Source organism: Melitaea cinxia, chromosome 18, assembly GCF_905220565.1.
Source record: "Melitaea cinxia chromosome 18, ilMelCinx1.1, whole genome shotgun sequence".
Lineage (NCBI taxonomy): Eukaryota > Metazoa > Arthropoda > Insecta > Lepidoptera > Nymphalidae > Melitaea > Melitaea cinxia.
The window spans coordinates 2728974-2755588 of record NC_059411.1 but is presented as its reverse complement, the minus strand read 5'-3'; the positions used below and the strand labels follow the sequence as shown (position 1 = coordinate 2755588).

The 26615-nt window shown below is 37.8% G+C and overlaps 1 protein-coding gene across 1 annotated transcript in view; it reads left to right on the top strand.

Annotated features, from left to right (window-relative positions):
• Window positions 1-3995: 3995 nt before the first annotated feature.
• Window positions 3996-26615, top strand: part of LOC123662444 (eIF-2-alpha kinase GCN2) — a 42092-nt gene continuing 19472 nt past the window's right edge. The window contains exons 1-18 of the mRNA XM_045597287.1: window positions 3996-4218; window positions 4431-4591; window positions 5204-5339; window positions 6721-6837; window positions 7439-7527; window positions 8744-8880; window positions 10732-11230; window positions 11962-12081; window positions 12862-12988; window positions 13849-13971; window positions 14985-15245; window positions 15595-15701; window positions 16994-17202; window positions 17681-17818; window positions 18163-18212; window positions 19529-19761; window positions 21973-22237; window positions 24413-24564. Of these exons, the coding sequence (XP_045453243.1) occupies window positions 4165-4218; window positions 4431-4591; window positions 5204-5339; window positions 6721-6837; window positions 7439-7527; window positions 8744-8880; window positions 10732-11230; window positions 11962-12081; window positions 12862-12988; window positions 13849-13971; window positions 14985-15245; window positions 15595-15701; window positions 16994-17202; window positions 17681-17818; window positions 18163-18212; window positions 19529-19761; window positions 21973-22237; window positions 24413-24564 (2978 nt within the window). The 5' untranslated portion in view covers window positions 3996-4164. The remainder of the gene's footprint in view (window positions 4219-4430; window positions 4592-5203; window positions 5340-6720; window positions 6838-7438; window positions 7528-8743; window positions 8881-10731; window positions 11231-11961; window positions 12082-12861; window positions 12989-13848; window positions 13972-14984; window positions 15246-15594; window positions 15702-16993; window positions 17203-17680; window positions 17819-18162; window positions 18213-19528; window positions 19762-21972; window positions 22238-24412; window positions 24565-26615) is intronic.

Sequence of the window (26615 nt, the reverse complement as noted above, 5' to 3'; positions counted from 1 at the left end):
ATTGTGTGTTTGAAACAGGTGTTGTGTTCCAAAATTTTCATACAATTTTCATCTGTTTTTATCTGGGCTATCTGGATCCAGATAGATCTACAATCATATAATCATCGTTTTTTATTTGGAACTTTCATCAGGGGCATGTGCCATGTATATGCTGGTAGCACTGGCGATTCCAGCTTTGATTCCCGCTCGAAATGGATATTTATGTTTGTAGAAGAAGAAGAAATATACTTTATTGTGCATAAAAGTTATAGTACATAGGTATCTTAAGAAATAAAAACTTACAAAATAATAATATGCACAAAGGCGGTCTTATCGCTAGGTAAGCAATTTCTTCCAGACAACCTTGGGAAGAGGAGATTTTAAAACAAAACAAAGTAGGGTCATCAAAAAGACAAAACAAAATGAATCCTATAGTCTAAAAATATAATAATAATATAAATAAATAATAAACATAAAAATAAATAAATAAACACACAAATAAATACATTATGTTTTATCGTAATAATAACTACACAAATATATACATTATTTATTAAGTAGGTAATGATTTATCATAGGTAAATATAAAATTGAATAATTATTTACAGCACAGATAACTAAATTTTCTAATAGAGTTCAGCTCTAACAATTTAGGTAAGTATCTTTAATTAACTTTTTAAAAGTGGTAAGAGTTTTAGCCTCCCTAATACTATTTGGCAAGGCATTCCACAAAATTATTGACTGCACTGTAAAGGAACAATTTATTGTAGAATGCAGTATGATGAATAGTCATTCGAACACAGTGCCTTGTCAGATTTACGTACTATGAACTTTAAAAACCTGGATTTTTAAGTACATAGTAAAGCAGCGACAGCATTCTAGTATTCCGGCGAAAACGGATTGGAAAGCATTTGAATTTTTTACGAAAATCGGATATGTGATCGTATTTTCTCAAACAATTTGGAGCCTCCCAAGTTTTGTTAGTTGTTGCTCAGTAAGGTCAAGATAGCACGCATCTGCATAGTCGAGATAAGAAAGGAAAAGAGTTTACACGAGCGTAATTTTGGTAGAAATAGGGTAGCATGTCTTGTAAGCGTCTTAACGAATGCCAAGTTGAAAACATTTTTCTACTCACTTCTTCTTTCTGCGTTATCCAGTTCATATTCTCGTCCATGTAAACGCCAAGATTCTTAACACATTTACTATATGGTAGTGTTATTGATGAGCACCGGAGGTAAAGAAGCCCAGTCAATTCTCGAAATAAGAGCCCAACTGCCCAATACTATAACTTGTGATTTCACTGGATTTAATGTTAGATATATTTTATTCCGATTTGGGTGTATATCCTTGTGGGTCTCCCGACAGTACCTTGGCAAGCACGTTAAGCTGTCGATCCTGGTTCTTATCATGGACACCTGATAGCAACTGTTACTCATAGTAGGGAATATATACGGCAACCCACAGTGCAGCAGGGTGGTGGATTAAGCGCCGACCCATCTACTTCAAGAAGAAAGATTCCTTTGCCCAGCAGTAGGGTGTACCAGCTGAATTTTATATTTGTTAATACTTATATACCTCGGTCACATTGTTTAAACGTGCAAATGCCTTTTTATTTACTTCAACTCTTGACATAATTATCTATCTATTAAGATCAATCAATGTTGTATGGAAGAAATCACTATTTAGCGATCAGACTGCATTTTGTACATTAATATCTGTGTTTAAATTTCATCAATAGACTATTACCTATAGTACGTAATTCATTTGGTGGCAAAAAAAAATATTCAAAGTTATTGTTAGAATAAAATAAATAATAAACAACGAAAAGTAGCTTATTTCATATTCCATTATTGTTTTCTAAATTAAACACAGATATGAATGCCAAAGAAGGAAGGTGTGTTCAATAATAATTTGAAAACAAATAACGACTCTTAAATTACAATCTGTCTCTTTAATACATTGTACGAGCGTAATAATTTTGTGATTTTATAGATAACTATAGCAATTAACAGTAACGGTATAGAACTATAGATAAATGTAATGTTAAATATAACATTATTTATGTTATGACCGGTATAATGGTTCCAAAATAACGTTCTTCAAGGAATCATGTTTCAACAAATAACGTTACCTATGTCTACAGAGACAAATGAACATTACCGAATTTCAAAGGCTTCAAGGCTTTTTCAAGGCTTGCCATATTATGTTTGAAGAGTTGAACTTTTAACTTTATATTATTGAATACCTATTTTATTCAATAATACAAAGTACTATTTTGGGTTTTGTCCTTCCGATACGATGTAATAAAGTTTAATATTTAGAGTACATACGTAATACGCAACATAATTATAGAAAATTATAGTCATAGAGCATTTTAATCAAAAATTAAAATCTTGTACTATTAAACGAGCAATTTCTTGTATATATAATCCCACCAAAAACATTTTCATGTAAAATGTTGCCAAGACGAGATCATATGGCTCGCACTGTCAAAAAGTGATCAGATCTCATGTAGAGCCAAGCTTCTAACTGTACACGCCCTAACTCTACAAGCCCTAACTTCACAAACTCTACACCTTAGTCAAAATTTGTGGCTTGGCCGTTTCGCTACCGTCACGTGGGCTTAAGGTGAAAAATTTATATTATTCACTGTTTATTACTTTTCTGTTATACAATAGTTCTATTAAAGAAAAAATAAAAAGAAGAATAATAAACAGTGAATAAATTTTTCACCTTACGCCCACGTGACGGTAGCGAAACGGCCAAGCCACATATTTTGTCTAAGGTGTAGAGTTTGTGAAGTTAGGGCTTGTAGAGTTAGGGCGTGTAGAGTTAGAAGCTTGGCTCTACATGAGATCTGATCACTTTTTGACAGTGCGAGCCATATGATCTCGTCTTGGCAACATTTTACATGAAAATGTTTTTGGTGGGATTTCACTTCTTTTTGTAAGTTGCTTATGACAATATTATAGTTGCATTTTACCTCCGACATATTTTATACCATAAATATCATCTAATCTTCACCATATTTGGTTTAAGCACGCTGTTTTTGATTTTATGTTGAACTGATATGCAAACGGTGACCTCCGCCAAAACTTAAATACCAAAATTACAAAATGTAAATTTTCGAAATAAACTAATAACCGATTTTTTTAATGTACTTTTTTATTATTATTTATAACAAGCAGTAACAAGGAGTTTCTATATCAATTTTCAGACCTCTAGCATCAAAATTTGCGGAAGTCTCATACAAACTTCCACCCCCTAGTTTAAGGGGTTGGGGGGTAAAAGTTCCAAGTTTTATAATTTTTTTGTTGTTTGTGTACTAATACTAGCTTACATACCAAATTTCAGCTTTCTGGGACTTCAGGAAGTACTCTAAGAATTTTGATGATCATCAGTGAGTGACGAAATCGGGGTTTTTTAGACATCAATAAAATCTAAAGTATAAGAGCTATGCAATTGAAACTTTATATGTTTAATAAGTCTACTATTGACATCATATCCTGAGAATTTTGTTTATCTGGTGTAATCCAAACCCAAGTTATGATGGTTCAAAAAAACGACGAAGCACTTCGAGAAAAGATAGGTAGTGCTTTTCGTTTTTTTTTTTTTGGCTCGTCTTGGCGGGGGCACTACCGTGCCCCCCCAGATCTGAATCTCGGAAACGGCTCCAACAATTTTCATGATTAAAAACCAATCAACAAAATTAAAAAAAATCAAGAACTAGAAAATATATCTAAAATTCAACATTTTTTTCATTCAAATTTTGTTGCTTTTATACTATCCGAAAGAAACTTCGTTCCTACCTGGTGTCCCATAACACCACATAATTTTTATTATTATGTCGGTAAAATCAAAAAATGTTATTCATATTTTATCAATATGTAATTCGTAACGATTACTAAAAATACCGAGCTAATCTCGGTCACCCAGGTACTATATAATTATTTAATTTGCACTACTTCGTTTCAATTTCTAATAAAATATTTTAGCTTTATGGCAATATTATAGCTCACGTCAGAGTCTTGGTTGGCTCAGATTGTCAAAATTCTTGCTCCGTGTTTTTGTTTCTATTTTCAAAAAATATTCGAATGTTAAGTATGATTTTTTCAAAATATGTATACACGAGTATTTTAAGTTATTCGACTTATTAATGAAATTAGTTTTGGCTAACCTTACAAAATGAGTGAAGGAACGAAACAGGAGCGGCAATATAATGAGCTGGAGGCTTTAAAGGTACGAACTTTAGGGTATTTTTCTTAATTATTTTAGAGGGCTAAACCTAAGCTATTTTGATTGGTAATAATTAATATTTTGTTTTCATTAAAAAAATCTTCACTTTAATATTATTATTAATTTTAACCTAACAATATAAACAGATTGTTTAATTCAAGATTCTTAAAATAAAATATAGTCATTTTTATATCGTATTATCTTATTAATTTCAGGCGATATACGGTGATTTAGTGGTCGATAATAGAAAGAGAGGAGTTTGGAATGCATGGCGTCCTTTGGATGTCCTCATAACGTTACAACCTTCCGCATACTCGGAGAGTGTGCATTGTCAGGCAACGCTTCAATTTGTATGCTGTCATAATTATCCTGATAAGTTAGTATTAAAAATTAGCATGCTTAAACTTTCATCAACAGAGATCAATTGAGTAGAAAATTTAAAAACTTCATCACATTTGTGTTACCATTTTATTACACGGAACAGCTATGTTTTGTTCAGGTATCGACACAGATATTAATTACTTGTTAACAGAATGGTGATGAGTTTGAATTGTGAAGGGTTATTTTTTTCTTTTTAAATTATATTTAACAACATCCACAGACTCGAAGTTTTCCAAATCATTTGTACTGTATAAAATATTTATTTTATTATCGGAGTGCAACTTTTACGATAGTTTAACTTCAGACCAGCAGTTCAAAAGCTGTCTAGAATTGCTAGTATGGTCCGACAGTGTCAGCTTCGTAGAGGGGTTGCAAACAGAAAATACTTTTGTTTAAATAATATAATAACTGAATAGTATTTTTTTTTTTTTAATTAACTCTTTATAGCCCTAAACCTTCCTCGCTCAAGCAAAGGTTAATCCTAAAATGAATTATTATCCTGAAATTAACATTCTCAAACAAAAATCTTCATCTATATTGTGTAAAAAATTCATGACATACTGTAATTAATATAAATTAATTATTGATAATATTTTTTTTATTACAGGCCACCGAAAATATTTATAAAAAAAAAGTTAGGCCTGTCTGACGATAATGCTACAAAGCTACTCAGAGAATTGGAAGAGCTGGCAAAGGAACAGTGTGGAGAAGTGATGATATTCCAACTCGCTGAATATACATTGGTAACATCCTTGCTACCATAACTTTTTCTTATTTATTTAAAAATGTCAAGTGTCGTAATGTTCTTGTAATCAGCTACAGCTGTGGTGCGTGTGCTGTGTGTCTAAAGACCGACGGTTGCGGGTTCGATTCCTGAAAGCATATTAGCATTAGTATAAATACTTCTTTCACACAGTGACAGACAGTGGGTCTCCCTACCATGTCTCAGGGAGTATAGGGGAGGGTATTGTAATAATATATTACAGTACATACTTAGTTGTCAAAGGCCTTCAATTTTTTTTTTCAAATTCGCATTGAGTCTGTAACATCTCACAGTTGGGTATAGACGTCTTTCTCCATGTAAGTAAAGCTGCTTAATCCACCACACTGCTCCACTGCGGCGTATGTTCCCTACTATGAGTAATGATCGCTAACAAGTATTCATAATAACAACAAGAACCGACACCTTTACGTGTTTTCCAATGTACGGAGGAGCGGTGGAGAGATCCACACGGACAGACATCCGAACTGGAAAGAAATATTTGTACAAATATCCATCCCGAGCGAGAATCGAACCCGCAAACTGTCGGTGTTTTAGGCGACTACTCGCACCACTGTCTACACAAGAGGTTTCGTGTGTTTTCTCAAATAAATCATCTTAATTTTGAAGCTACAAAGAACTCGCTAGCTAGTTATCTCTGTTAGAGTTGACTGATGTATGTGATGAGTTGATATATGTAATTACGTATATATATATGTAATTACGTTTATAGTATCTAAGAAAGTTATATTGTATACGAATATAATTAATAGAAATTGTGGTAATAAATGGATGGATAGATATTTTTTATTCGCACGCACGCACGTATACACGCACGCATACACGCACGCATACACGCACGTACACACGCACGCATACACGCACGCATAGACGCACGCATACACGCACGCATACACACACGCATACACGCACGCATACACACACGCATACACGCACGCATACACGCACGCATACACGTACGCATACACGCACGCATACATGCACGCATACACGCACGCATACACGCACGCACACACGCACGCATACACGCACGAGTACATGCACACACACACACTATTATATATAACTATTTCTCTTAGTCTACTTTATAAGTAAAAATGAATTGATAAATGTGAGGCTACATTCAAGATCGATTGAAATAAATAGGCTAATTTTAGTTTTTAAAGTTTTCTGATATTTCGTAAAAGTTTCTTACGGAATGAAAAACTAATGAAATTTCGCAGAAAATTATTAAATTTCAGAAAACTTAACGATGAACGAAACAGTTCGCTAGACAGTTTGTCAGACAACGTATCACTTGTATATAATAGTAAAGTAATATTTATAAATTTTATATTTTACAGCAATTCCTTTACGAGCACAATAAGCCAACATTATCCTTCTACGATGAGATGGTTAAAGAAAAGGACGAAATGGAAAAAATAAAGCAAAACGAAGTAAAAGAACGAGAAAATGAAGAGGTATGTGTCTCGAAAATATATTATATATGGTAAGCGGTTTTTTCTAACCGTTTAAATGGAAAATAAGCATAAAGTTCGCCTGATGGTAAGAGATTACCATTGCCTATAGAAGCCTATAACACCAGAATATGAGCCATGGTCACCTTACTCACCACATGAACACAACACTGATTTAGAGTAGTGTTGCTTAGCTGTGATCTCGTAAGGTTGTGGTACTTCCCTAGACGGTGTACGTACTGCCCGATGGTAAGCGAATACCGTAGCCCATGGATAACTGTAACATACAGAAGATCCTCAGAAGATCTGGTTACTTTTTTTTAATTTGTGGAAGGTTTTGTTACGTTAATCACCAAATAATCACAATATTATTTTGGTGCGATCTTTTGTAAGGTTAATGTACTTGTTCAGTTGGGTTGTTCCAAATTTTAAAAAGGATATTTCCTACTACGTCCTACCTCGATCAAAGCTTGAAAATCGAACTAAAAGCGCGGTGCACTCTACCCTCTCTACCCTATACTCTCCTTAGGACGGCCATTCTAAATCGTAGACCATATAAGACATATATTTTTTTTACTGAATCCCTTATTATCCCTCGTTTTAGATACAACAAGTGAAGGATGAAATCGAAAGAATATCTAATTTAAATCAGGATCGTGGAGATATGGAAGGAGACGCGCCGAGATTGGTCTAGTAAGTTTAAAAAAAAATCTTTACACATTTTACACTTTGGTTAGAAACTAACACATAAATGAAGGCAGGAAAATAGGACAATCATTGATTCAATAAGTAAGTTGCGCAGAGAATTGGCAATTGGAACTCTGTAGTTACTCTTTAAAAAATTGTCAATTATGAATTTAATCTTATCTTACTTGAATTACGGAACCACTAAATCATCTTTGTCATTAATACATAATCTTGAACCAAATAATGTTTTAGGTAAAAACTTCTAAATATACTAGCGGACTTGTCAGACATTGTCCTGCACCAAATTTGATTGCTGACATACCGATAGCAGCGCCACCTAACGGGCCTAATTTTATTTATTTATTTCCGTATTTACACAACACATTCAAGTAACAAGTGACAAAAAAGGAACAATCAGTTTCTAGGTGTAATTTGAAAGCAATTACTATTATGATCTCTACTTCTCCTAGCTAGGTAGCTGAGCTATCTGTATTAAGGAGAAGCGATTTTCCTCCCAAGAATTCTACAATTTTTACTTTTCATTAGTTTGCCACGAGTTGTTCAGAGTTCAAAGTTGCATTATAGATTATAAAGTTACATTATATTCTACAAAAGATTACATACATAATTTTTAATATTAAGTAAGTTAAGAGTGAAATAATAGAAAACAAGAAACAAACAAAAACAAAAAAAAAAAAAAATGAAATAAAATAGTAATTTTGTAACAGATATGTCTGCATGATTTCAACTAAGAGAACCAATTGTATGTTAGCCATACATGAACCCATGATATGGTCCGGAAGCCACCAACAGATTTTCATGACCAATTTCCTCCCAATCGAAACTACGTAAAATGCATTAGGGATGGTGGAAATTTCGATTGGGACAAAATAATTGATGAAATTTGTACCTGGCACCCGGACCAATAAAAATCTATGTACAAAATTTTAACAAAATCGGTCCAGCCATCGGTTTAGGAGGAGTTCATTGACAAATATAAAAAAAATATACCTATACTAGCGACCTCTGTCCATATTTTTTTACATAATAAGTAATCACCAACATATCCTATACTAAAATTTTCTCCGAAACACGCTGCATATTGTGGTATAAGTATTATTTCGATCGGCTCAATAGTTTTCACAGTATAATCGAACAAAAAACCGTTCTCCATTTATTAGTATTATCTATACATTATATAAAGATATTCTTTTTTTTTCAGTTATTCTGACGATAAAACATGTTCGGATAAAAATATATCCTCACAGGATGAACCATTATCGTGTAACTGTAAGAACAAAAAAACTCAAATCCTTAGTTATAAAGACAACAAAACAATTTATGTTGGAAACTGTATTGGTAAGTATGTAAATATAACCGATAAGTCTTCTCTTGTTCAAGTTTAAATCAATCAAAATCAAGATCAAGTATTGGCTTCAAAACACTTTTGAATCATTATTAGAGATTAAAATTATATTACTTTATAAAATAAATTAATTATAGTTTAACATAACCTATTATTGGGGATGTAGATTCTGAAAAGATGAATTAGCAAAAAACCCCGCAGTTAAAAAAATGCATGCGTGTAAAGTACACATGTCCGAAGTGAAACTTCTTTGGCAAGCTAATTGAAAAAAAAAAACAAATAAAAAAATGAATGGAAAAAAAACAAAAGCCAACGTCACGCGGTGTCCTAGTCACCCATCTAAGTACTGACTGCGTCCGACGTTGCTTAACTTCGGTGATCGGACGAGATCTGCCGGCCTAGCATGCATACAACGAGATATCTCTTGACGAGAGAGAGAGATAATGTCTACATCGAGTATTTTCTCGATTACCCTAACATGCGCACTACGAGAGACAAAATTCTCTTCCGAAGACTTCGCCTTGTCGAGTAGAGAAACATTATCAACCATAATCACAACTGAATATCATTCTTATTTCTTATGTCGTAAAGTTGAATTTACAAGGTTATTGACCAATCGTGCCAAACCGGGATGAGCCAACGTTTGTATAATTTCAAACGAGTGACACATGTTTTATTTAACAATGTTCTCGGCCTTTTGGCTAAGATAAAAAGTGTATATCTAATTTAAAAAATCTAATATGGAAAATAAAACGGCGTAAGTAAATGAATTTAATTATATATGTAAAACAATATGCTCGTGTTGTGCTTTATATCTTGTCGCACATTAGATAATTGTAATTCTATCACGCATTGTTTTTTTTTTTTTTTTTTTTTAATTTTTAAAATTTTTTGAATTTTTGAATTTTTTTTTTTTTTTTGATTATTGATTTTACTTTTATTCTATTTAATTTTATTTTTACTTATTGATTTTTTTAATATAATTTTGTTTTGTTTTTTATTCTGAATGTTGTCTTGTCTTGTTGTACTAACCCAATATGGACTTATACTTTGGTTTGAAATAAAGTATTATTATTATTATTATTTAGAATAAGAAGAAATTACCGAAATTATATAATTATAATAGGGAAACGCCATGGTATACAAAAAATAGGCACCCGGTTTTATTTATTTTTTATTTATCGTCTTTCTCGTCGATAATATTGAAGACGAGAAGTTTCTCTTCCTAAAACGACAAAATTCGACAAAATTACGATGTCATGTTAGCTTCCGTAGAGATAAATATCACAGATCACTAAAATTTAATGATTATCTCTTCTATTGACGTAACGAGAAGAGTATCGCGTGCACGCATGTTAGCTACTGTAGACATAGAGAGATAATACGAGAAAAGGGGTAGACAAAATTTTGTCGTGGCGCGCATGCTAGGCCTGCTGGTGTATTCTATGTGGTATGGACGTTTAAAAATTCATGACTCGTGACGCGTTTGATCCGTAAAAATTTTACCCTTCATGCGCCTAAAGAGGTTTCACTTCAAAAATCATTATATAAATTTCCTACTAAAAATCATCACAATCTCATACTAAAAGTAATAATTAAATTTTTATACGAAACTAGCTGACTGACCCCGCAAACGTTGTGTTGCCATATGTGTTATTAAAACCCTTAATTCCCCCCCTTATAACTTAGGGTATGAAAAATAGATGTTGGCCGATTCTCAGACCTACCCGATATGCCCACAAAATTTTATTAAAATCGGTCGAGCCGTTTCGGGGGAGTTCAATGTTTAACACCATGACACGAGAATTTTATATATTAGATTTTATAATTATGTATTCAAACAGGTCACTCGTCAAATGGCTCGACGACGTTCCTCGCAATTGATGACAGTGGCCGGCAAATAATATGCAAGAAGTGGACATTTTCCCATCGATCAGACTTTCAAACGCAACTCCGTCAAATGCTTTGGTCAGATTTTAAAACAATGTCTAGACTGGAACACAACTCCCTAGTACCATATGAATGGATTGATATTATAGAATCGAAACAAACACCGCTTCTAACTGTACATATATTCAGAGATTTTGTTATGGGAACTTCATTGAAATATATGTTAAGGCATTCTTTTGCCTTCGGTGATAAGGCAGAAAGTTTGAAGCTGTTACGAACTGTGGCTATCGGTGTTTTCGGTGCGCTAAAGGAATTGCACAGTGTAGATATATTGCATAGAAATATTAGAAGTGAAACAGTGTTTTTAAATAATAATGGCGGTGTTAAGTTGGTCAGTGCTTGTTTGGATGCAAGATTGAGTCATATGTTCGATTGCAGGAAGTTTTGTGATCGGTAAGTTGATTGTTTGAATTTGTTATAGATAAGGGGGCGTTCATAAAATACGTGAGATTTAAGGGGGGAGGGTGTCGAGTTCGATATCATCTAATCTTACGTTGGAGAGAGGGGGGGGGCCTCGGCAAATATCAGGCAATTTTTTTCTGATTGAAACAAAAAAAAATTATACTATTTTGGTCCATTTTATCCAGATTGTACATGCTTAAGATTAAATCTTAAGCGTAATCTTAATACGATCAAGATCATTCACTAATTCGTTCGAAAGAAAATAATTTCTATAACAATCCAACGCGTTTACGTAAGAAACCCACATTTTGAAAATGTCACGTGGGGTTGGGGGTTGGGGGAGGGGTTTGAATAAAATCTCACGACATCTCACCAGGGTGGAGGGAGGGACAGAAAATTAAAAAAAAAAATACCTCACGTAATTTATGGACGCCCCCTAATGGTTTATATATATAATGTTCATCTGTTCTTTAATATCGCCCTAACCGCTTTTTGTGTATGTCGGTCCTGTACTTAAAGGTTGTCTGATCTCTGTAAAGAGTATTATTATTATCTTTCTACTTCAAGGATTTTAATTTTAAAAATGTATTGAAAAAATAAAAAAAAATAAATGAATATAAAATGTAACATACACACGGTCGTCTGTTCCTGTATTTATTTATTTTTATTTATTACTTAGTTCATTGATGTTAAAATAAATAAATATATTTTTTTATACCTAGACAGTTAAAATCTCAAGATATTTACGCAGCGGCGCAGTTGTTGCTCTCAATTGTAACAGAAAAGGTCGATCAGGAAGTACCTTCGGACCTTCCAAGTTCAGCCAAAGATTTCTTCTCAAGGTAATTATATTTCATGAGTATGTTTGTTTAGAACCCTTAAATGTAAGGATGGTCGTTGGCTTTCTGCGCGTTTTTACCGTCTGTACAATGGTCTGTACGGTTTTATTAAGTGCACAACAGGAATTTATTATTATTAGCTCAAAATTTGAAGCAACGGAGAATTTGAAGTAACTTTAACGAAGGTAGGTCACAGCAGGAAATTTCCTGCTCAAAATATGAAGCAGCTCGACTGGGGTTGTAACTCGACCTTACAGAAGACCACAGCTAAATAATACTGGCTTCAAGTAGTGTTGTGTTCCTGTTGGTGAGTAAGGTGACCGGAGCTCTTGGGAGGAAATGGAGATAGGGTTGGCAAAGCGCTTGCGATGCTTCTGGTGTTACAGGCGTATGCTACGGTAATCACTTACCATCAGGTGAGCCGTACGCGTGTTGTCTGATGACCTAGTTATAAAAAAAAAAAAATAGCAATCTTGCAGAAGATCACAGCTAAATTTTACTTATTCTTGAGTATTGTTGTGTTCCTGTGGTGAGTAAGGTGGGGTCGGAAAAGCGCTTTCAATGCTTAAATTGAAAGCGCCCATAGATTACGGTATCCACATACCATTATATGGTAATATATTTATATATCTAACGTCTCATGTTGCAGACTTGGATAGTAGCCATTTAACAGTACTGACTGGTCTTTTTTACCGACTTGTTAACCGACTTCATAAAAATGAGTTTCTCAATCTGACTGTGTTTTTGTATGTGTTGTTTAAGTATATAAAATTTTGTTTCAAGGTGCTTGACAGAGGATGAGCGTGTTCAGTGGTCAGCTGAACAGTTAGTTGAACATTGCTTCCTACTCGACAATCCAACTGAATCGCCCAATAGCGTAGTGAACCCTGAACTTGATGGCGAAACTGAGGTATATTTTAATATTAAACTAGCCCTGCCCCACGGTTTCACTAGCGTTAATTTAAGAAACAAAAATAGCCTTTATAGCCTTTCTCGATAAATGAGCTATCCAACACAAAAATAAATTTTCAATTCGAACGAGTAGTTCCTGATATTAGCACGTTTAAACAAACATACTTTTCGGCTTCATAATATTAGTAGAAATACAAAAAAGCGAGTGTGCTTTAGACCACACGACTGAAGTAAAACTTCTTTACCTATAGGCGTGCACAATAGGTCTGCACTGTATCTTAGGTATACGAAACGTAACTGGCTATGAAAGAAAGAGAGAAAGAAAATATGTGCTCCCACCTCTCGCTCTTGCACTTTACGCATGCTTGATTTTGGGAGGAAGCTGGTGAAAGCGTGAAGAGAGCGTTAAGAAAAATGAGATCAGACAAGGCGAAAGGAAGTCGAGAGGGAGATATGTTAGGTGGAGCTAAATAAATTCTACTTCAGTCGTGTGGTCCAAAGCACACTTGTTTCAATCTAGATTTGAATCGCACAGATAATGCTATGTACTGTTTTTTTTTTTACTTTGACTAAAATATCTTTAGCATATAAACGCAGTCATCTTATTCCTAAGGTAGGCAATTCGATACCATTTTTTTTTGGTTAGCAGCCGACTTGTGTAGCTACACTTTATTTTTTAAATTTAGTCGCCCAAAACATTGATAGTTGTGAGTATTCGGACATGTTTTCATGATCTGTATATATGGTTTTATTATGGGTCTGCCTAATGCTGGAATTGTAATCAAGCAGCTTTTGCCTTAACGTAGATTTCCTCAATTTCGAATTTTATTTGTATTGTTTTTTTTTTTTTTTTAATAGGATGAAGATGGTACCCAACATATGCACGACATTAGTACAATTAGTAATGGACATACGCGTTTGAACGTCGAGTTTGAGACTCTCGCTTTTATCGGCAGAGGTGCTTTTGGCGATGTGTTGAAGGTAAGCCTAACCGGCTTCTCCTATTGGCTTTAAATAGTTATTATTTATAAAATTATCGTTGTGTGTACGCTCCCACCTTGACTTGGAAATCACGTTAAGCCGTCGGTTCCGGTTGCTATCATGTACACCAGATAGCGATTGTTACTCATAGTAGGGAACGCATCCGCCAACCCGCAGTAGTGGAGCGTGGTGGATCAAGCTCCAATCTTTCTCCTACATGGAGAAAGATGCCTCTGCCCAGCAGTGGGATGTTACAGGCTGAATCCGTACGTTAGTGTCGTTTCATTGACCGAGTCACCTGAGTTTTATAGTTGTCGGTTATACGAGTATATAGTAAATTTTCCCAAGTCTTCTCAACACTTTTTTTTTCAAGTTTGTCAATTTTGTTTGCTTATTTTTTACGAATAATTTCGGCTATAGTATGTCTACATGTATATGGCCCTAAAAGGAAGGACGCCAGTTTAATAACACGTTATATACAAATAAGAGGGCTTTAATAATTACCAATTCATATATATCAGATGCAATTACCACATAAGCTTCATTTTTTGTCTCAACTATAAGGGCACAGTAGGAAATAACTTGCTTAAAATTTGAAGCATCAAGACTGCGGAAGTAATTCAACTCTATAGAAAAACATAGCTATATGTAATATATAACACTGCTCTTAAGCAGTGTTGTGTTCCTGTGGTGAATAAGGTGACCAGAGCTCCTGGGGGGATTGAGAGTAGGGTCGGCAACGCGCTTGCGATGCTTGTAGTGTTGCAGGCGTCTATAGCCTACGGCAATCGCTTACCATCAGGCAAACTTTATGCTTGTTTGCCATCTAAATGGTATGCCATCCAAATTATTAGTAAAACTAGTCGTTAGACCATTTTGGCTATTTGCAGTACACCTTTAAAACTCGATTTCATATTAGAAGTGTTGTAATTATCTTTATAACTTACTAATAACCTTTCTAGCATTTATCACGATCCAAAGTAACTCTAATCTGAATCTGCTTATATTTATAGGTTAAAAACAAACTCGATGGTAGATATTACGCAATAAAGAAAATCAAACTAAATCCAAAAAACGTTGAATTGAATAAGAAAATAACGCGAGAAGTTAAACTGTTATCTCGTCTCAATCACGAGAATGTCGTAAGATATTTCAATGCCTGGATAGAGACCACAACGAGGACAGAAGTAGAAGAGAGTAACGTTGTCAATAAGCCGGTCAAGAAGAAAGAGGATAGTCTACTCGAAGTCGCCGCAAAGTTGGGACAAGTTGAGGTAAGTTATACGATTTTGTTTTCTTTTTTAATTGTATTTAAGCCTTATTAAGTTCAAATTACGTTATGTGTTCTAAAATTTTATAAAATTTGAGTGAACAGTTTTCATCTGAAATAACTAAAAATAACTTTTGGTGATGGCTGGATGAGGATTGCGGAAGACCGGGATGTGTGGCGCGAACTTGGGGAGGCCTATGTCCAGCAGTGGACTGCGATGGGCTGAAGTGTGTGAACTTTTTGTGTCTAAATTTTCTTTCGATATACTACAAAGTGCCTCTAAAATGAGAGTACTTGAAGTCTATTATAAATCAATGAAATCGTATTTTTTTTTTTTTTTTGGGGGGGACTAGGTAAACTGGTCGATGTCAGATGCTCCTGGTCAAGTGATAGATGAATCTTCAGGCAGCGAAGCAAATTCTGATGATTCCGACGACGATGAACCTTGGTTTAACATTAGGTATGTGTCTTTCAACCGAATTCCCGTTATTAGAATATACACCATAAGAAACTGGATAGAAGTTGGATATAAGACCCATGGTATGAAAAAAAGTGTGTGTGTGTACTTATATACGCAAGTAAGAAGTTATTACTTCATTGTCTAGCTAACTTCACGTTGCTAACTTCTCCTTCGTTGACTAACTAACTACAGGGCGTCGGTTTTTTTTTTGACGGTGTTTATTTTGGTAGGTATAGAAGGATTTAATTACCAACATATACTGCGTATATACGAATAAAAAGCGTCAATTTCAAAAGTCTTGGTTTTAAGTGTTTTATGATTTGATCCATTTAATATAATATATTAAATTTAAATATAACAGTAATTGTTCTTAAAGAGCAAACTACAGTTGCGTGTCTGAGCTGATAAATGCTTTTTTAAGTATCGTTTTTTTTTATATCACTAGTTCGGCAAACAAGCGTACGGCTCACCTGATTGTAAGAGATTACCGTAGCTTATAGACGCCTGCAACACCAGAAGCATCGCAAGCGCGTTGCCGATCCAATCCCCAATCCCCCAGGAGCTCTGGTTACCTTACCAACAGGAACACAATACTGCTTGAAAGCAGTATTGTATATTTAGCTGTGATCTTCTGTAAGGTCGAGGTACTTCCCCAGTCGGGCTGCTCCATATTTTGAGCAAGAAATTCCTGCTGTGCCCTACCTCAGTATCAATCGCTTAGTATCGCTAGTAGTTTCTTTATTCCTTTCTAGAAAAACATGTTGGACAAAATGATATGATATCAAACAAATTGATATTAAAAGCTGGTGGAAATTTTTGAGTTTACTTCTTAATAATCGATTTTCATATAAGGCCCCCATCTACATAACGCTACATCCGATAGATGGCGTTATTTGATTCGTTTATTTGCCATTTGATATGGTATTAATCTTTCTTAGACTAGTAAGGCTTTGTTGTGCCTATTTAGACAGTTAATCTGAAGCAGTAAACTCCAGTCGTGTGTTGGAGCTGACACAAATGGTGAAAACAAATGGTGGTAGCCCCAAAAAACATACAACCGCAAGCGATTTAGTCCAGCTCATGGCGTATATTAGGTTAGACCATACAGATGTTTATCGCGGTTCCAAAACTACAACCTGCAACTCTCATAAAATTACTTTTATTCAAAAACAATGAATTGCAAATAGGTATTCTTACATGACGCAAAATTGAGACATTTCTTTATAAATCCGTCAAATTTTGAACAAAATAAAGAGATTAGGTATGAAAATGTTCTTGTAAATTTATTTTAGTCCTGAAAATGAGAGCAGTTTTATACAATTCGAAGGCACGGCCAATTCGGACTCGATGTCTACCGAGGAAGCGTCATCATTATCATTGAAGCAAGCACTTTACATTCAAATGGAGTTCTGTGAAAAGAATACTTTGAGGCAAGCGATTGATAATGGACTGTATCAAGAGCATTTTAGGGCTTGGAGGCTGTTTAGAGAGGTCTTGGAAGGTAAGTGTTGATTTTTATAATATGTTACCCGACAGATTTTGCCCTGTCGTTCGAATAGTCAAACGTGTTAAGTTTAAAAATACTCGTTACGTTTTCTAAAATTTTCTGATTTCCAAGACAATTTTCTATATTTTATATATGTATTAAGAAAAACTAAAAAATAAATAAACAAGTTGGCTCAGCCGTTCTCGAGTTTTGCGCTTAGACATTAAGCGATTAATTTTTAAATTTTGTTTATTAACAGATTATATAACAGATAATTTATCTAATACCAAAATATCAAGATTACCTAGGACCAAAAAGTAATACAATTTTGTCCTCTTAACGTAGGTACTTCATTCTTTAACATAAGACTATGGTAGACTAGCAGTACGATGTGGGCGTTTGCGTGTTTGTATTCTGTTTCTGGACCCTCGACACAGGGGGTAAATCCTAGTGGGAGGCCTTTATCTATTTATATTTAATGTACGTATTTCAGGTCTAACTCATGTCCACCAGAAAGGTATGATTCACAGAGACCTCAAACCTGTCAATATTTTCTTAGACTCAAGCGACCACGTCAAGATTGGTGATTTTGGTCTAGCCACCAAAGTTTATACAGATCTTCTTACTGAAGGTAAGGAAAAATTCTTTATTCACCATCAGGATTTAGGACATAGTGTTAATTCATTTGGACTATACTATTGAAGTAAAACTTCTTTTCGTACGCTTGACTCGAGGAGTAAATTGGTGAATACGTGACGAGAGTGTTACGAAAAGTGTGATCGGGCGAGGTGAACGAAAGTTGAGAGGGAGATATAAGTTAGATGGAGATAAAGAAATTTTACTTCAGTCGTGTGGTCTAAAGCACACTGGTTTTTTTTAGGTTATCAATCTAGTTTTAATTTTAAAAAAGTTTTCTTATATTGCATATAAATAGCTGAAATTAATTTATTAATTAAATAATTGCTTTTTTTTCAGATAAAAACAGGGTGTCACAAGATGATCAAAACGGCTTACTGACAGGCAAAGTAAGATAAAGTTACTCAATTTATTTATTTATTTATTTTAATATAATATGTTCGCTTAAACCGAAAATAAAAATCATTATATCAAGAATTTCGCTCTGGCGGGTACATCGTTCCATAGCTTAATTGGCTAGAGCGCCGACACGGTCAGTCGGAGACGCGGGTTCGAATCCCGCTGGAGCGGTCAATTTTTGATATGATATTCAAAATGTTTAGAATCCATAATATTATTATTAAAGTTAGTACCTATTTCTTTTGCTTAGCAAATTTTTATTTATATAATAAATAGTTAATAATCTAAAAGATATAGTTTCATTAAACTTTCTAATAAATATCATATTTTAGACCGACAGACTTTTGACAAAATAATGGACATTTTGTTGTTTTAAACTTGTCATGTAACTTTTAACAGACTGCAGTCTAGTCAACAAATGCCTTTTTGGTCAACTTTTTTCAGCAGTCTCCGAAAATTATGATTGCGGTGTCATTCGACTCTGAATAGCATTTAGATGAATTTTGAAGAAAAAAAATTAAGTTACGCTTGCAAAAATTGCAATAATAAAATAAACAATCAACTAAAAAAGGGGGGTTTAGTTTTATGCAAATATCTCAAAAAGTGAAAGATTTTTTTTTAATTAAATAAAAAATTCGAAAAGACGAGGAAATTTCCTGAAAAAAGTCCCGACTCCCGGTAATGTAGGACCAAAATTTATAATTTTCTCAGAGGGATGAAAATACGGCCTGAAGTAAATACTAGAATCGACGTTGTTAAACGGTTTTTAAACGGTTTTATTTAGCTCACCCCGTTTGTTTTATTTTTTATTATTTATTCTTGGGTCAAATTTAGTAATTCAAATTTCACCCTCTTCCTGTCAACCGATTAATCTGAAATTTTGTATACACTTTGGATTTTGGTGATAAATGTACTACTCGCTCACCACTATGAAACCCTAAAACTCGCTTATAATCGAGCTTGCTAGCTTGTTTCCACATTCTAGCCCTACTTATCACACGTCCATCTTTGTCGGTTGAACAACTGCCTAATTATAGTGTAACATTACAAAACAAACATTTTAATCAACGATTGTAGACAATTGACGTGCCCCACGGTTTTATTTTAGTCTAGTCTATGCATATGTTTATAATTCCCACGACTGTATCTATTTTATTATTTTTTGGTTTTTAGTACATTTATCTTAAACATTGCAATGTATGTTTAACATAAAACCGTTTAACTTAAAAAGTTTTTTTACCTATTTTTTTTTTTAGTGATGTTTGAATAATCCTACGTATATTTTATTAAGTTTAATTTTTTATAGGTTGGCACCGCCCTCTACGTTGCACCAGAATTGCAACAATCAGCGAGCAAAGTAATATACAATCAGAAAGTCGATATTTATTCGCTCGGTATTATTTTGTTCGAAATGTTTAACCCACCATTCAACACTGGAACTGAAAGATACACAGTATTGAGCAATCTGAGGAAAAAAGAAATAATAATGCCTCAAGAATTTGAAAGTGAGGAGAATGCGAAAAAGATACACGTTATTAGGTATGTCTTTCATTGTTTTGTGTACTTCGCATTCAGCCTGAACATCCCACTGCTGGGCGCCTCTTTCTCTGTGTAGGAGAAGGATCGGAGCTTGATCTACCACTCTGTTCCACGGTGTCGGTGGATATGTTCCCTATTATGAGTAATGATCGCTATCAGGTATTTATGATAACAACCGGGACCGATAGTTTAACTTGCTCTGCGAGGCTGGGGAGACCCACAAAGACAGACATTCAAACTGGAAACAAAAATATTTGTCCAAATACAAATATCCATCGTGATTGAGAATCGAATCCGCAAACCGTCGAAGGTTTAGGGCGACTACTCGCACCGCTAGACCAGAGCGGTTGTTTTTGCTGTTTTTGTGTAGATATACTGTTAGATATAAATATAGATCTTCTAACTTTTTGGATAACTTATCAATGTTGTCTCATTCATATGTTTTTAAAGTCACTCTAAATGTCTTTAAGAGCCTTGGTTCTAGTCGCTTCAGCCTGTAATATTCCACTGCTGCAGGCCTAGCATGCACGCCACGACAAAATTTTGTCGACCCCTTTTCTCGTATTATCTCTCTATGTCTACAGTAGCTAACATGCGTGCACGCGATACTCTTCTCGTTACGTCAAGAAGAGATAATCATTAAATTTTAGTGATCTGTGATATTTATCTCTACGGAAGCTAACATGACATCGTAATTTTGTCGAATTTTGTCGTTTTAGGAAGAGAAACTTCTCGTCTTCAATATTATCGACGAGAAAGACAATAAATAAAAAATAAATAAAACCGGGTGCCTATTTTTTTTATACCATGGCGTTTCCCTATTATAATTATATAATTTCGGTATACGAAGAGCGGGAAATGCGAAAAGTCGAGTGAAGTGTGCCATATAAATGACACAAAAACGTATTTGCGCCCTGTTGCTTCTTATTCTAAATAATAATAATAATACTTTATTTTAGACCAAAGTATAAGTCCATATTGGGTTAGTACAACAAGACAAGACAACATTCAGAATAAAAAACAAAACAAAATTATATTAAAAAAATCAATAACTAAAAATAAAATTAAATAGAATAAAAGTAAAATCAATAGTCAAAAAAAAAATTCAAAAATTCAAAAAATTTTAAAAATTAAAAAAAAAAAAAAAATCAAACAAACAATGCGTGATAGAATTACAATTATCTAATGTGCGACAAGATATAAAGCACAACACGAGCATATTGTTTTACATATATAATTAAATTCATTTACTTACGCCGTTTTATTTTCCATATTAGAGTTTTTTAAATTAGATATACACTTTTTATCTTAGCCAAAAGGCCGAGAACATTTTTAAATAAAACATGTGTCACTCGTTTGAAATTGGTCAATAACCTTGTAAATTCAACTTTACGACATAAGAAATAAGAATGATATTCAGTTGTGATTATGGTTGATAATGTTTCTCTACTCGACAAGGCGAAGTCTTCGGAAGAGAATTTTGTCTCTCGTAGTGCGCATGTTAGGGTAATCGAGAAAATACTCGATGTAGACATTATCTCTCTCTCTCGTCAAGAGATATCTCGTTGTATGCATGCTAGGCCGGCTGGGCATAGACCTCTTTCCCTATGTAGGAGAAGGATCAGAGCATAATCGACCACGCTGCTCCAATGCGGGTTGGCGGATATATTCCCTACTACGAGTAACGATCGCTATCAGGTGTACATGATAACAACCAGGACCGACGGCTTAACGTGCTCTCCGAGGCACGGTGGGGAGACCCACTAGGACTGCACAAACACCCAGACCACGGCAAACACCTGTATGGTCAATACAAATGTTTGTCATGTCCGAGGATCGAACCCGCAACCGCCAGCGCAACAGGTACAATCCATGGCTGTAACCGTTGCGCCAACGCGGCGGTCCTAGTAAACTATTTAATTTTTTTATTACAACCGTAAAATGCTTTGAAAAAGAAATATTTCATACGAACAATATTTGACGATGCGTTGGCGCAGCGGTTACAGCACTGGTTTATGGCTGTTGCGTGTTCGATCCCCGAACATGGTATACATTGGTATTGGCCATACAGGTGTTTGTTGTGGTCTGGACGTTTGTGCTTCTATGTGTGTTTTCTAACCCCAGACACAAGAATTAATCTTAATGGGGGGGGGGGGCATGTATTTGATTGTTTATTCATTTGTAATATCTAATTGACGTCACATATCTCAGGTGGCTGCTGGATCACGACGCGGGGCGAAGGCCTACGGGGGCGGAGCTCCTGTCATCAGAGCATGTGCCCCGGGCGGTCCCCGAAGGGGCCCTCTCCAGTCTCCTGGCTCACACCCTCAGCCAAAGAGCCTCACGACGCTACCAAAGACTGATCGACGCCTGTCTGGACCAAAAGATGTCCCTGGCTGAAGACTACGTATATCAGAGCAATATCAAGCCCAAGCCGATGGAATACATCAGTGGGATCAAGGAAGTAGTTACTAAGGTATGGGTTACATATTTTTGTCACAGTCGGTCCTTGATTCGTTTAATATCCCACTGTTGGGCATAGGACTCTTTCTCGATGTTGAAGGGTCACAGCTCAACCCGGTGGTCCACTGCGGAGTGGTTAATATAAGTAACGATCGCTAGCTGGTGTATGTGATAACAACCGGGACGGTAGCTTAACGTACTCTCCGTGGCACGGTGGGGAGACCGACAATGACAGACATCCAAATCGGAAAGAAATATTTGTACAAATACAAATATCCATTCCGATTAGGTATCGAACCCGCAAACCGCTGGTTTTTAGGCGCACGCATCACTACGCCAGAGCGGTTGCGTATATTTGATGGTAATTAGTCACCATAGCATATGGACTCCTGGAAAATCGGTAGCATCGCAAGTGCGTTGCCAGTTCTACCCTGCGGTCCAATCAGGTTAGATATTTCCCAAGTCGGGATGCTCCAAACTCTACCGAAGAACCTAAACCTGAAATATATATTTATTTATTTATTTCATCTTAACAAGAGGGCTGGTGCATTTTTTGCCCAGAGAATCGGCATAGCGATTCAACGGGGAAATGCTGCCGGCATTCTTGGCATGATTCCACGCGGACATGATTTATACCAAAACTATCTGTAAATATTCAGTTCTTAAGTTGTGAATTGTTAATATGTATAATGTTTAATAAACTATTGTTATTTAAAAATTAATTATATACGAAATAATATATCAATGTTTTAATCTTTAATTTAAATCTTGCATTAATAAATAAACGCCTCACACTCTCCGGCCCCCACTAAGATTTATTGCTGTGTCAGGATCTGGAAATACTTCAAGCAAACATCTGTATCGCCAATGTTTGCCACGTCCGGGGATCGAATCCAGCAACAGCCTGAGGCTACTGCGGTGTCCGTTGCGCTAATGCGTCGTCAAATAAAAATAAAAATCAAAAACAACTTTATTCAAATAGGCTTCTAAAGCACTTTCAAATCGTCACTTTAGAAAATAATATTTTAAAGTAATTATTATTTTTATAAGTGAGAGGAGAATCGACAAGAAACTCCGTAGTTACTCTTTTGAAAATAATATATAAACTGTGCTTTAGTACAAAGTTAGTAATATCTTGCATGAAATACAGCGTCACTAAGTCCACACATCTATCAACTATGTTGTAACAACCCTGCACCGAATAAAACGCTTTATCAATTAATTTTTTCTTAATAAACACTTTAAATTGGCGTTCAGACAAAATCGTTTGTGGGATTTTATTATACATGCAAATACCATAACCTAGAAAGGAGACGTTTACTTTGCGCAGTCGAAAACTTAGTAGTTACAAGTTTTACAATTATACTATTTGCGCTGTAGCATGGTGCGGGTGACAGTTTCAGTAACGTTTCGTTTCACTCTTGAAAGTTGCCTCGATGTACAAATTATGACTTAGTATTTCAGCTGTACCACATTCGTAATATATTAAATCATTAATTACCGAAGTAAATTAAATTAAACTCAACCAGAAAGTTCTAGTCGACAAGTGAAATGTAATGGAAATAAAAATTAAGCAAAGTATTATGCGTATAACGTAACGCCATAGACGTATTTAGTGATGAGATGTATTGCTACGATGAATAGTCGATGTTTTTTATAGCAAAAAATCATTAACGTTAATCATTAATTTATATTAGTAGTTACACTGCACAACTGAATAACATACTAATTTAAATAACACTGTTAATAAAAATTAGATTTATGCTGTGAGTATCGTTAGTGATAAAAATGAATCGCGTAACATCACATCCCTAGTCATGTGGTATACTGACAGATCGACACCAGCAATTTATACTAAGCTAACTCATAAAAATGAACTTTACAATAGAGGCTTATAAAAGGGAAAAACGTGATACCTTTTATATTAATTAAGAAACTTATTTGAAATTTTGTATCTTTAATAGTTAATTTATTCATTGCAATTTCACAATTTTTATTATTACAAAAAAAAACACATTTATTCAAAATGCATTAAGAAAACCAACTTATCGAAAATTGAAGTTGGCTTAGTATAAATTGTTGGTGTCGAGATGTCAACGTCATGTAGGCAACTGTCACCCGCACCATGCTACAGCGCAAACAGTATAATGATAGATATATAGCAAGCTATAAGCGAGTCCCGGTCCAGGTGTTCCAGAGGCACGGCGCCGCGGAGTTCCAGCCGCAGCTGCTGACGGCGCTGGCGGAGCGCTGGGCGCGGCTGGCGGGCGCCGTGCGCGTCATGACGGCGTCGGGCTCCGTGTGCCACCTGCCGCACGACCTGCGCCTGCCCTTCGCCAAGTGAGGCCGGCTCGCGCCCTGTAGCATCCCTCACCTCACACTCGGGCTCCGTGTGCCACCTGCCGCACGACCTGCGCCTGCCCTTCGCCAAGTGAGGCCGGCTCGCGCCCTGTAGCATCCCTCACCTCACACTCGGGCTCCGTGTGCCACCTGCCGCACGACCTGCGCCTGCCCTTCGCCAAGTGAGGCCGGCTCGCGCCCTGTAGCATCCCTCACCTCACACTCGGGCTCCGTGTGCCACCTGCCGCACGACCTGCGCCTGCCCTTCGCCAAGTGAGGCCGGCTCGCGCCCTGTAGCATCCCTCACCTCACACTCGGGCTCCGTGTGCCACCTGCCGCACGACCTGCGCCTGCCCTTCGCCAAGTGAGGCCGGCTCGCGCCCTGTAGCATCCCTCACCTCACACTCGGGCTCCGTGTGCCACCTGCCGCACGACCTGCGCCTGCCCTTCGCCAAGTGAGGCCGGCTCGCGCCCTGTAGCATCCCTCACCTCACACTCGGGCTCCGTGTGCCACCTGCCGCACGACCTGCGCCTGCCCTTCGCCAAGTGAGGCCGGCTCGCGCCCTGTAGCATCCCTCACCTCACACTCGGGCTCCGTGTGCCACCTGCCGCACGACCTGCGCCTGCCCTTCGCCAAGTGAGGCCGGCTCGCGCCCTGTAGCATCCCTCACCTCACACTCGGGCTCCGTGTGCCACCTGCCGCACGACCTGCGCCTGCCCTTCGCCAAGTGAGGCCGGCTCGCGCCCTGTAGCATCCCTCACCTCACACTCGGGCTCCGTGTGCCACCTGCCGCACGACCTGCGCCTGCCCTTCGCCAAGTGAGGCCGGCTCGCGCCCTGTAGCATCCCTCACCTCACACTCGGGCTCCGTGTGCCACCTGCCGCACGACCTGCGCCTGCCCTTCGCCAAGTGAGGCCGGCTCGCGCCCTGTAGCATCCCTCACCTCACACTCGGGCTCCGTGTGCCACCTGCCGCACGACCTGCGCCTGCCCTTCGCCAAGTGAGGCCGGCTCGCGCCCTGTAGCATCCCTCACCTCACACTCGGGCTCCGTGTGCCACCTGCCGCACGACCTGCGCCTGCCCTTCGCCAAGTGAGGCCGGCTCGCGCCCTGTAGCATCCCTCACCTCACACTCGGGCTCCGTGTGCCACCTGCCGCACGACCTGCGCCTGCCCTTCGCCAAGTGAGGCCGGCTCGCGCCCTGTAGCATCCCTCACCTCACACTCGGGCTCCGTGTGCCACCTGCCGCACGACCTGCGCCTGCCCTTCGCCAAGTGAGGCCGGCTCGCGCCCTGTAGCATCCCTCACCTCACACTCGGGCTCCGTGTGCCACCTGCCGCACGACCTGCGCCTGCCCTTCGCCAAGTGAGGCCGGCTCGCGCCCTGTAGCATCCCTCACCTCACACTCGGGCTCCGTGTGCCACCTGCCGCACGACCTGCGCCTGCCCTTCGCCAAGTGAGGCCGGCTCGCGCCCTGTAGCATCCCTCACCTCACACTCGGGCTCCGTGTGCCACCTGCCGCACGACCTGCGCCTGCCCTTCGCCAAGTGAGGCCGGCTCGCGCCCTGTAGCATCCCTCACCTCACACTCGGGCTCCGTGTGCCACCTGCCGCACGACCTGCGCCTGCCCTTCGCCAAGTGAGGCCGGCTCGCGCCCTGTAGCATCCCTCACCTCACACTCGGGCTCCGTGTGCCACCTGCCGCACGACCTGCGCCTGCCCTTCGCCAAGTGAGGCCGGCTCGCGCCCTGTAGCATCCCTCACCTCACACTCGGGCTCCGTGTGCCACCTGCCGCACGACCTGCGCCTGCCCTTCGCCAAGTGAGGCCGGCTCGCGCCCTGTAGCATCCCTCACCTCACACTCGGGCTCCGTGTGCCACCTGCCGCACGACCTGCGCCTGCCCTTCGCCAAGTGAGGCCGGCTCGCGCCCTGTAGCATCCCTCACCTCACACTCGGGCTCCGTGTGCCACCTGCCGCACGACCTGCGCCTGCCCTTCGCCAAGTGAGGCCGGCTCGCGCCCTGTAGCATCCCTCACCTCACACTCGGGCTC